The sequence below is a fragment of the Hibiscus syriacus genome, unplaced genomic scaffold, assembly GCF_006381635.1.
Source record: "Hibiscus syriacus cultivar Baekdansim isolate YM2019G1 unplaced genomic scaffold, ASM638163v2 tig00112536_pilon, whole genome shotgun sequence".
NCBI classification, from domain to species: domain Eukaryota; kingdom Viridiplantae; phylum Streptophyta; class Magnoliopsida; order Malvales; family Malvaceae; genus Hibiscus; species Hibiscus syriacus.
The window spans coordinates 45,239-58,784 of record NW_024063361.1 but is presented as its reverse complement, the minus strand read 5'-3'; the positions used below and the strand labels follow the sequence as shown (position 1 = coordinate 58,784).

General features: G+C 32.1%; 1 protein-coding gene across 1 annotated transcript; it reads left to right on the top strand.

The window, feature by feature from the left end:
• The first annotated feature begins 9,028 nt into the window (after positions 1-9,028).
• LOC120181819 (transcription factor bHLH128-like) lies at positions 9,029-11,847 on the top strand. Its single transcript, XM_039186871.1, is given in 6 exon segments — positions 9,029-9,194; positions 9,197-9,345; positions 9,587-9,718; positions 10,629-10,694; positions 10,856-10,924; positions 11,659-11,847. Coding segments are annotated over 6 exon segments (627 nt in total). The 5' UTR covers positions 9,029-9,037; the 3' UTR covers positions 11,713-11,847.
• Positions 11,848-13,546: the final 1,699 nt, after the last annotated feature.

Sequence of the window (13,546 nt, the reverse complement as noted above, 5' to 3'; positions counted from 1 at the left end):
AACTTTTAATGGAAATGATAAGTTTGGAACATAATAAATAGTTAAATGATCATTTTATAACTTTTAATAGTCTAGTGACTCAATAAAGTAACACTCTAACTTTTAAAGTTAAAGGACTTAACAAAACAATATTTTATAGTCAATGGACCATTTATGTACTTTACCCAAAAAATATTATTGGCATTTACATCATTGGTAAATGCTCTTGCTTTGTGTTTTATTAAAGGGTAAAGTACACAAGTTGTCCTTCGATTATGGGCAATATTTGTTAAGTTCATCGAATATTATAAGTTACAAAATGATCTTTTATTATAGATCGTGTTTTTGTTGAGTCCCTCGATTATTAAAAGTTATAAATGGTCACACGACTATTCATATTTTCAATTTCTGTTAAAAATTTAACTACGATCTGAGATATATGTTAACATGTGATGATATAATAAAGTATGATCCTAGAATCTTAAAAGATTATCATATCTCAGTTAGCATGTAACGTCCAACTCAATCGACCGTCAATCTTTTAACAAAAAAAATGAAGAGTTTAGAACATATGAATAGTCAGGTGACCATTTTGTAACTTTCAATAGTCGAAGAATTAACAAAGTAATATCTTATAATTGAGAGATCATTTATAACTTTTAATAGTCGGGTAGTTCAATAAAACAACATCATAGTTGGGATCATTTGTGTAGTCAACCCTCTATTAAATTGCACTTGATTAATAGCTCGAAGCACTGGTCAGAGTTTAAATTCTGAGCAAACAGGGTTAGGAGGTCACGCCGTAAGGAGTCTCTCCAAAACCCAATTTGGAATTAATGTTGGTGTGGATAGATAGATTATGTTATTGATTTCCGTAGGATTTGTCGTGGACAATGGGGATATTTGTTGCTACCAACTTGCGTTGTTGGTTGTGAATTAGGCAAATTACAAAAGTTATTCTCGGTAAAACAATTCAGATGATATGTTAATAGTGTGTGTTTGCCCTATTTCCTTAATAATTCAGTTCAAATCTTGCAGGCCATGGTGAGGATATGGATTGATGGTGATGAAGGTGAATATATGACTGGGTTAACGGCAAGCTTTGGAGCGAAATTGGCCGAGGAAAAACAAAGTCCCAAATCGACTCCTGTTTTCTCAAATCCCCTAACTGGCTGTTCTACTACTTCTTCTTCAAGGTTTTGTCTCATTTACTGTCTTCTCTCAATTTTTTCAACTTTCTTCTCCAATAACTGTTTGGCATTGTTTATTTATTATTATGAGTTATGCCTTGTTTGATTGAGTTAAACATGTGGAAGAGATGACAATTTACTAAACTTTTGAATAATTCCGAATGCACTACCCTTTTTAAGCACAGGACAGAATATTTGATTACAGCTATCTGGCGCTGTGGCCTTGTCTAAAACGTGGTGATTGTGACTTTGTAACTAAGGCCAAAGTTGCAGTTGCTGCAGCCTTGGGTGATAATGACAAAGAAGGTTATAAATTTGTATTTTAAACTTATTTTGAACTTCAATTGGATCGTTTCTGTAACACCCCAACCCGTACCCGACCCGGATACGAGTCCGAAGTGTCCATTGACTTTTCAAACTTTGATTCTTGACAAAATTCAAAGAAAATTTAAAACTTTCCTTAGTAAAAGCAATTTAGTTACGTAATTTGACCACAATAACCAAAATCGTCAGAGCATATTTAACTCAATTAATTAGTACATGCCAACTATATTCAAATAACAAAAATCAATTAACTCATCTATTTTCTGATGAAATCTTGTAAGGGAGATGCTGACCTGTGCTCTCTCACAGCTTCCATAATCACTTTCTGTAACCTGCGTGTGAAACACTCACACGCTAAATCGATGACTTAGTGAGGCATAAAGAAAACACATTAATGGAATTCATACCCACTAATCATGCATGACTGTTTTATGCTATCAAATTATACAAATCATTTACATATATTCATGTATATATGTAACAGATACCATAACCCCTATCACACATATATCATATCATGCACACATCATATCACCAATCATATACATATATCACATACATTGTTCTCATATCACCAAGACATATATGCACTTCTACCCTGTCACGAGAAATACACATATCATTATATCAAATTATGTTCTCTTTTCAAAGCCATGTACACATGTGAGAACTATAGATATGTGAGTCTATAGAGGTGTGCACTATGCTGTCACCACAGCTCATATAATTGCACCGAAGTGCCACGTAGAATTGCACCGGAGTGCCGCGTAGAATTACACGTAGTGCCATATAATAATGTCCATAAGGACTACATATCATTCCTAAGAATCATATACATATACTAGGGATCAAGTATGTCTCACCAGACTTCACACATGTTCCAAAGAATACATATATGTCCCGAAGGACCGCGTAGACCCTCAACTCTTGGCATGCCAACTATACCCCTAGCTCTCAAGACACATAACATGGGCATTTTCTTTTATACTATCATTCACATAACACATAGTTCAATTACATAGAATATTTCATATGAGTCACATTTACATGTCACATAGCTTATATACTTTCTCAGTAGTTCCATAGATCCATATCACATAACATATATCCCAAAGTGCACATAATCACATATATCATATCATATAGCTTAGATCATTTCTCAGATATTCATATAAACATACATATCATATCTTGTTCACATATGATCATATATGCTTCATATAACACATAGAAACACAGACACTTTCTCATAGCTTATATCAATTTTCAGAGTCCTTCATATTACCTGATGATATATATATCATATAGATATAAAACGGATATCATCTACCTTATGCTCCATTTCTTTGTGTTCCCTTAGATTATAAATTATGTCGTATTTCTAAAACATATATCATTAATAGTATTTTATTTAGGTACTAATTTAATCTCTTTACTTAATTCAATTTCATATATTCATTATAATCTTTTCATATAGCTCCATTATACTAATTCTATAATAAATCATACCACTATGTACTGTCCAACTCATGTTTCCATTATGCATATACTGTTACCCATGTTTACCTAGTTCATATCACTTCTTATAAACTCACTTTCATCATATTTCCTATTATTACATATTTTATCTCAAACATGTATCCACATAATCTTATATTTCATTATCATATTACATATATTTGTTCTCCTATGACTCTTAATAAACATCTATTTATTTCCCTACATCTCCGACTTATCTTCTATATTCCTATAATTTCATAACTTATTTTATATCATTTTCCCTTTTTATTCACATAAACCATCTATTTTAGTTCAATTTCTCATGACTTCCACAATACTCTTTAATAAAACTTTGTAGCTCTTCACTTTAATACATAAACCATAGTTTCCTTTAATTTATCAATCTTCTCTATATAACTTATGTATCCTTATTTATGCCTCGAATTCATACTATTCTCTTAGAGTCTCATAACATTTCTCGTATAATCACTTATACCTTATCATATGACTTATACTTGATTATCTTATTCTCTCATGTTCATTTCATTCTTATAACTCTATCATATAACTTATTCCATGTTCTTCCATTATTACCTAATAAAATCTTACATAAATCATATATCATATACAAAGCATATTATTATCTTTAGTCATGCATACATACAATCAAGTAATACATATAATACATATAGTTATAACCAACACATAATCATGTCTATGACTTCATGCATATTACTCTAGGAAATAGACTCATCGCAAGTCTATTTCCATTAAACACTACATGTCACTAGTATGCACTCACCTTGGCCTCACTAGTCAATTCCAATCTATCTTTCCCTTGATCGATCTTACTTGCCAAATGTTCCGGAATTGCTTTATGCGCAGATCTACATAAATGTACATTTTGAGGCAATCATTAGATACCTACACCTTGTAGTTGGATACTAGCAACTAACGAACTTATTAAACCAATATTTACAATTTTCCTTAGGGGGAATCGGTTCCCTACTATGGGGTATCGATTCCCTCATGACATTCTGGAAATGTTGTTCGTTTGAAGGGGTATCGGTTTCCCTTGAAGGGTACCGATTCCCCTTGCCCATAAATCATATTTTTAACTCGAAAATTACTTCATTTCCTCTCAAACACTTCATATATCATCCCCTTTTTTCTTAACTCTAGTACCACTTAAACCAATCTATTCATTTATTTCATCTTAAACCTCAAATCCTATCTTCCATATGAGATTCAAGAATCATACAATTTTCGATGTGTTTCTAATTCCAATTCTAACACTTCATACTTCTTAATTAGATTGATGACAAGTCAAATTCATCCATAAAACTTCAAAACCATACCATATCAAAATTCATCTTAAAAACTCATATTGCAAATTCCTTCTTAATTCCTTTATCTTATTGTTTAAATCTATAGCTTTCCTTAGCTTATTTAATACCCAAAGAATCAAAACTAAGCTTAAAACTCAAGAATTAACCAACTGAAATTAAACTACCTATTGTAGCTAAGCCCCACGTGAAAGAGAAAGCAAGAAGAAGAAAGCTTCCAGATAGCTCTCTTCCCACGTTTTCACTCTTATAAAAGGGGGAAATATATCTTTTAAAGGAAAAGACCATAATACCCTTAATTTCCTTTAATAATTACTAAATAACCTTCATTATATATTCAAATAATCATTGAATTATTCATTCTCTACTTTAGTCATCAATTCTGAAACTTTTCAATTTAGTCACTAACCCGGTATTGCGGATGTTACAGTTTCATTAAAGGATGTAATGGTTTATTAGTCTCTTACATAAGCTTTCTTTTCAATATTTGTCTAGTGGTTGAAAATATGGATTGTTCGATGATGGTACTCCTTTAAATATTTCGATACCTGTTGTGATGGTTCCAAAATCTGTGGGAGACGACCTTAAAAAAACTATGGCGAACAAGTGTGGTAAGCTCTGACCTCACATGATATTTTTTTCCCCGTTTATTTTTGTTCTTCAGATGCATATGGATCATTTCTAAATTATTGTAAACAAGATATCCTGTTCAAAGAGTGGTTTGTAATGTTCTAGGATGGAATGCAACTATTTGATTAAGCTGTTAAGGCTTAATTGAGTGACTTTAGTGTAAATATATGTCTGTCCTTTTTTTTTGACAAAACATTTTCAAGAAACATTTTATCACCCTTTAATCAGGTAAATAAAGAATTTTTGGTTTAGATATAAATGACGGAATTCATTCCGTTAATATAAGTTTTTCATTTTGCAATTATAAACTTGTAATATAATTTATGGCTTTCTGCTTTTTTCTTGAAAGCAAACTTAAGCTTACATGAACTTTCCCTAGAATAGTATTCTTTTTTTTCTCGAATTTTCAAGCAGGCAGTAATATAACTGGGGATTTAAGAGTAGAATGTCTTAGTAAGAAAGATAATTCAGGTCTGATTTGAATGTGGTTATTTTTAGCAGAGGCTTTGAGGTGCTGGAATTTTCTGCTTGCTAATAATAAGCCAGAGAAAGTTAAGAAAAGAAGTAAATTACAGGTAGAGAGAGTCATATATCTTGAATAGCTATTGCAGGTTGCCCTTCTTCGTGCTTCAGTTTGTATCGTTTTTTTTCCTGAACAAGGTTCATGATTTTAATGTCCATATTTTAGTCCCTCTCTCTTTATTTATTGTATTTTCCTTCTGAAGCCTACAGCCTAATTCTCATTGGGTTTAACCTTGGTTGCTATTATAGGTTCTAGCTCTTTAGTCAAGTTTCACACTTAAGTTCTCTTCTTGAGTTTTTCTTTTGTGTTGGTTCTTATTTGTGGTTCACACTTTCGCTATTTCCCTGGGGCAATAGTCCACACTTGCATTTACAAGGATAATTTTGTCTATATTTTTACATGAAAATAAAAGAGCACTATGGTTTATAGATCTTTTATAACCTGTTGTTCGTCTTTGCGTGTTGGTTTTAGCTTTGGGTATATTTAAATGAAAAATCCTGAATCTTTTAGGTTTATTTTAATATGAAGATTCATGTAAACCAATCATGCTAGTTTTTTGATGCAGTTGAACTCTTATATATGCACCAACTCGTTCCATCGTGGATGCCTCAGTGGTATTTTGTGGGCAATGTCTGTTGGCACTCTTATTACTGCTTCACTTTGGCAAGAGTTTGGAACTTCAGAGCAACCTGATCAACACTGTGACGAATCATCACTGAAGGTTGCCACAATCTAGTGCTATCATTATATGAAGTTCATAGTTGCATTTTGTATATTTATGTGTCCTAGAGATATTTGTTGATAGGGAATAATTGGTTATAATGTGCTTGACTAACATGTCTCTATTGGTGCTCATAATCAACTTGTGCTGTTTTAAAGTTTAGGTGATTTTGTATAACAGTTTTTTATCCAAAGTATGTTCGTAGAGGTCCTCAGTTACTGTTCTCTCTGATTGGTTTGTGGCCTCCTAGACGTCATACACTTAGATTTTTCTTTTTCTAGATATTTTTATATTATCCAATGAGTTGATGTTCATGATTAGCATCCTTACAGTTTCTACTTCCTCATATCTACAATGACAATTTGATGGGTTGAATGGTGTTCGTTCCATTGTTGCATATTAAATGTTTTCTGTTCAACACATGACACTGTAATGAGATCTATTTGAGCTATGGTCCTTTGCCAGGAATTAGGAGAATATATATGCAATTGATGCTACACCATCATCCTTATTTTATGCAAAGCTTTCTTTAAAAGTTCTGAATTTGAACAGATGAAGCACGGTTCAAAATGTAATTTATATATGAAATGGCCTCAGCAGTTCTGTAAGTTTTAACTATTGAAATTCTTTTGATACATCTAACTCAATAACTAATTACTTCTAAATGTAATTTATATATGAAATATCTTATTTTATGTTATATTATGTGGGTATGATAGATGGTTAACTTGTCTCCCTGTAAGCAATTACCCTGAAACTTTTGGACATGTTACTCATAAATTACATCAAAAGACCTTAGATGCTTGTAGAATTTCAGTTCTCATTCATCTAACCTCAGCACTTTCAAAGAAAACTGGTTTATTGTTACTTGTATTTCTTGTGTGTGAAGAAACCATATCCGTTTTATGTTAGTTTCTCCCTTCCTTATATTAGTATATCTGAATCTTCAGTTTCTTTTTGTTTCTATGATTTTAGCATCACGTCTGATTATTGGAGGAATTTAAGTGATCTTTTTCCTTCTGTTGCCTTAGGAACCATCCAATACTGGAACAGGGAGTGGTGGTGATAAGGAAACCCTTGATATTACTGTAAAGGGTGCAATAATTTTTGTGATATTAGCATGTTTTTTCTGTGCTACTCTTCTTTTTCATGTGGCATGGTTTCTCTGGGTGCTGATTGTACTCTTCTGCATCGGTGGTGTTCAGGTACCATAGTTTTGCTTCTAATTTCTTTGTTTTCCCTTATGTTTCTTTTTATCACTTTATGCTTGTATGCTTGTTGACTCTACCGATGGTCAGACATGGCATGTTAAAAGTAAACTACACCTCTAAGTATTGGTTTGTCCCTGTTTTCTTACATTTTTTTACTCGCTGTTTGCAAAATGGAAATACAATGCAGAAAATATTAGCACCTCCAAAATATATATCCATAGCTAATAAATACAAGTGTTTTAAGAAATGCTTGAGTGATAGGTTTAATGTTGTACTTCTGCATGCTTCTGTGGGAACCATGCATATGAACGGTATTGAAATAGCTATTTTTTCCTTTTGGTATTAAAAAATTAGCTATATATACATTCATAGTGATATATTATCTTATTAACCCTTGTGTATTTTTGTATCCAGGGGATACACACAGTCATTATGACTCCTATAGAAAGGTATGCTTATAACTTTGATTATCGCTACCAAACCTGTCAAATAGTTGTTTTACAAGATTTAATCCTCTATTTTAATCCTTAGCAAAAATAAAAATTCTATTTAATCCTCTAAAAAATTATTAGTCTAAGTTAATTTTGTTTAACACAGTTATTAGTTTTGGTCTCCATAAATTTTATAATTTCATCTCAATCTTCCAAACTTAACATTCTAACTTCACCATTACCTAAAGAGGTAAATTTATCTTTTCCTTTTCAAGATATTTTATATTTGAAAGATCTTTAATCATAATTCCTTATTCTCATATCCAAATATAATATTAAATACAAATATAGATAATAAGTGGTTTAGAAAAATAAATAAAGAATTAAGAGTAATATATTTCTCGATGAAACCGTACATTCAAAAGGATAGTTATTTGAAGTCATTAAACGGTTTCAGTAGTTAAAAAGGGTTTCATTAGTTAAAAAGGGTGTTGTTCTTTCTGAGATTCTGATTAACATCTATATTTATAGGTATATATGCATTGTCAATGATTAAGAAAGATTCTAAATAAATATATCTTATAAATTATAATCATTCTAAAGTATTTAAAAAAATAATCCTTTATTAAAAAAGTATATGTTTATGCTTTTAAATTTTATAAGTTTATTTATATTGTTTTTGTTCTATTTTTTCAAAAAAAAAGTATTTTTTACGTCATTTATATATAAAATATGAGATTTGAAAATAAAGATAAAATCATTCAAGGACTTTCTAGGATATGAATGTTTTTTTTAGAGAAATTTAAATAAACACATATCATACCCATTTTTTAGAGTTTAGGAGTTTGATCTTACTGTATATTAATAACTTTATATCAGAATGCATGTTTACGATTTTACTTTTAAAACTAACACTTAAATAACGATACCCATCAAGTGGCCTCACTGGTTAAAATGATTGTTGTTCTTTCTAGAGGTTTTAAGTTCAAGTAGCTCAGTCTGCAGGATGTGTGCGTTGTAGATTCTATTGGTTCAAATAAAACTATATATTTCTTAATCTATTTTGAACTCGGGCATGAATATCAAATTTGGATACGTGTCTGATACAGAAAGTTTTGGACATGAAGTTTATGTTATGTTGCAAAAAAACTAAAAATGATCATTGCAGGTTTTAGTGTTACAATGGGCAACAGAGACTATAGCTCTCAAGGCAGTGCTAACGGTAGTCATGGAGTGTCAAGGCTGAAGTCCCAATTGAGTTTCACTAGACAAGATTCTCTTTCTCAGATCTCTGAAGTAACTGAGAATCTTGTTGATGGTGTCAACTCTAACAGTAACCACCAAATGCTGCACATTCATTTGCTGCTGCTGGCTTTGGAATAGATTCATGGGATAATACAAACTCCATTGTGTTTTCTGCCTCACCAAGCAAGAGGGCTAAAAATATCGATGTCGATATTTACAACTGTCTGAATGCCTTGGACACTCAGGTACCATTCATGGAAAAATAACTTAATGGCGCTTGTTTCCCGTGAAAATGAACTTTTAGGAGGCTTTTATTTCTCATTCTTTGCCCAATATGGTTGTTTGCCAAATAAGAGCATGATTTGCAGCTAACAGTAGCGCCATTGATTTAGCTTGTCATCACATGGATGGATATCAAAGTGCTTTACAATCATGCCATTTACTTCTCAGTATTGACCTCATGTTCCCATTTGATCTTGATTTCAGTTTAGCTTGCCCCAAACAACACTTGAGATGGCCACGGTTGAACAACTGCTACATATTCCTGAAGATTCTGTGCCTTGTAAAATCCGAGCCAAGCGTGGCTGTGCGACTCATCCTCGAAGCATTGCTGAAAGAGTAAGTTAAGATTTAAGAGAGGTGCTATAGCTGCTCAGAAATCGAATTGTTTATTGTTAGCAAAATCTAAAGATGTCAGTGAAGGTTCATAAGACCAACCTATAGCCTTTTAGAATAGCCAGTTCTATCAAGCTGCAAGTTCTGTCTCAGAAAGTTCAACTTTCTTATATGCCTTGCACATATGGAAAATTTTTCAGGCATATCAACTGTTGTCGGTGCTGTGGTTTAGGATGCATCCATGTGTCCTTTTTTGTTATTGTTTCTTTGTAGGTAAAATACACAAATGATCCCCATTATAGGGTGATATTTGTTTATCCCCCAACTATTTGAAAATACAAAATGGTCCCTCGATTATAGGGCATTGCTTAGTTGAGTCTCCTAACTATTAAAAATTACAAAATGGTCATCTGACTATTCATATGTTCCAAGCTCGTTATTTTCCGTTAAAAGATAGACTACAGTCTGAGCTGAACATTAACCTGTTGAATGGGATATGATAAAATCTGATCTTAAAATCTCAAAAGACTATCATATCTCAGTTAGCATATTAACGTCCAACCCATACGACTGCCAATTTTTTAACGAAAAATGACGAGTTTGGAACATATGAATAGCCAGGTGACCATTTGTCACTTTAATAGTCAGGGGACTCAACAAAGTAAGGTCGGAGATCATCCGTGTACTTTACCGTTCTTTGTACCGGACACATGGATGTATCCTGAATTCGCTTGTGGAATTTTTTTCATTCCACTCTGTGCATAGAATACTTATTCTGTATCTACTTCACGGTATGTAATACACAGTACAGTTGGTTATTAACATGCAAGAGGAAAGCGTATCAATATGCATTAATCCTCTAAAGAATGATAAATAAAATCGAGCATCATTAAAACTTCATATATGTGTACAGGAGAGAAGAACAAGAATAAGTGGGAAGCTGAAGAAATTACAGGAGCTTGTTCCTAACATGGATAAGGTAATCACATATATATTTCTATTCTAGTCCTTGTATTGAATCTATATATATGTTGCTTCAAATCATTCATTACCTTGTGAAGGTTTTGAAGCTAGCTTGAAAAAAAGGTCCAAAATTTTATTTCAAATAAAAAATGACATATCTTTAAAATCTTCTTGCAGCAAACAAGCTACGCAGATATGCTGGACTTGGCTGTGCAGCATATTAAAGGTCTTCAAAATGAAGTTCAGGTTTGTAAATATGTCATGCTGAGTTTCAAACATCATCATTATGATCCTCCTTCACATGATAGATTGCATTTTTGCAGTGGTAGTGACATCGAATCTATCTATGATATGCATGTGCATGGTAGAGTACATTCAATTTAACTTCTCTTGGCCAAAAAAGTATCTTCAAGGCTTGGAATCCAAGCAGGGACGAAACTATGCGGGGATTGAGAGAGACAGAGATGGACCGAAGGGACGACCCCTAAAAATTTTAAATTTATATATATTTTAGATATTTTCTTTTTATAAATTCGTCCCCCTTAAAATTTCATAAGTTGTCCCTCTTATCATAAAATTACAGGTCTGTCCTTGAAGAGAATTTCCCCCACCATAACTTTTATAGTTATTAAGTTTGTTTTTTGAAGTTAGATATTCTGGGATGATTACAAGGTAGTATTCGTTCAGAATTTTTCTTAGCCTATTGACAACTCTCATGCATTCACGTAGCTGCTCAAACTCGGGTTTTCCAGATAGAACAATATCTCCTTTTACCACACTAAGTTCAATCAATGGGTTAAAAAGTCATTGAATCAAAGTGGATAATAACGTTAAGTATAAGCATTCTCCAAATCAAGTTGTCCTAAATTTGGGGTCAGTTGTAAACTACTTTGCCTTTAGAATATGTTTAAAATGGCTTTCAACTCCAACATGTGTTTTCTTCGAGTTTATGTTTAACATTTATAACTCTCCCTTTGCAGAAACTCCACAAAGAATTGGAAACCTGTACATGCGGGTGCAAACAAAGCTTATGATGTTTGCTAAACAGGTTTAAGGAAACAAAGAACTTGTCTAATTTCCCAGTTTTGAAGCCAATACCAATTTAGCTTGCTTAGCTCGACTTAATAATGGAAAAAGTAGAGGGAAAAACTCGAAAATGTATATAAATGGACTGACATTGTTTCCCTTGTTTGAGAAGTTATTGAATTGGAAAATGGGGAAAAAAGGCAAATTGTTCCAAATTCCTTTATTAAAATTATGTGTCTGTCAAATAACATATGTTTTGGTTAAGAGTTCGAGTTGACATGTTTTCCCTGTTAAATTTCAGTGTCTGTCATGTAACATATATTTTGGCATTTATATTTTAGTTGGGAATGAAGAATTCTGTTGACATGTTTGGGTATTTGATTTGATATTTAGGGTTTATTTATATACATCTGTAGTGGTTTCCTTTTCGGTGTAGAAAGGTTGCAATTTAGGATTGGGGAAGGTTAAATGAAACTGCAATAATTTGAATTTCGTAATGTAATATCTGATCAAACATAACTTTAATTATTGATATTAAACATTTATATTCTTAGAACTCATGATGTTCAAATTCGAGACCTCAACGAATAACAATTTTTTTATCACCACCGAAATCGTTGAATCAATCGATTAAAATTATTGCATGATATAATTTGATTAAAATCAATTGATTAAAATTATTGCATTACATAATTTGATTGGTATTTTTTTCATTTTATGAGAGATGTTAAAAATAAAACAATTAAAATAATATTTGGAAATTTTTTGGACAACTTGGTTGCCATACCCAACGGTCAACACCGAACCTGCCACTTTAATTACAAACAGAACGTGTTTCCCTCTAAAGTAATCGAAGAGAGAGAGAGAGAGAAATAAATAAATTTAGCTTACATAGAAAAAAGATATTTTTTTCCTTCTTCAATGCATTCTCATCATGGTTTTAAGAATCAGATCGATTAGCGAATCGGTCATGTTATCGGTTCACTGATTTAATCGGTCGAATCGGTCTGACCGGTCGGAAGAACCGAACGACGTCATAATAATTAAAAAATTAAATAAAAATACCAAAAATATTTAATAAAAAATAATTTTGTATATCACAAGTCATATTCAAAGCAAGTCATAACATATATGAGTTAAAAACCATAAAATCAAGTGAAACAAAATGATTCAAATTAACTACAACATAATATTTAAGGTAAAACATATTAAATAATAAATATAATTATATAACTATAATTAAAAAATAAATTTGGGGCTAAAAAAATCATAATAAAATGATATTGTTTAGTTTAATTTTTTTTAAAAACAATCTCACATGGCTAAGAAACATAGAAGAACATCTCAAAAGTGAGTAAAAATATGAGAACAAAACAATCCCACATGGCTAAGAAACATAGAAGAGCATCCCAACTAACGTCTATAAATAATAGAGGTAATTTGACATTCAAAATCATAGAGACTTTTGGTGAGCATAAAGTGAACTATTTTTTCACTTCAATCAAACTCGAATTTTAGGCTTCAATCGAGCTTCTAATTTTTTTTTAGTTCAAGCCTTTTCGAGTTCAAGTTTCAATATTATATTTCGAATTCGAGTTGAACTTGATAATTTTTAGTCCGTGAGTTTGAGTCGAGTTGAGCTTACTTTTAAAGTTTGAGTCGAGCTCAGCAATACTCGAGTTCGACTTGGCTCGTTTAACAAACGACGTCGTTTGGTTTATTTTTTAAAAAAAAAAAACAAAATTGGCGGTTTTTCCCAGTTTTCAGCCGGTCTGGTTCGAACGGTTCAACGGTTCTGGCCGGTTCACTAGAAGCGGTTCAACCGATTTAGTTTGAACCGGA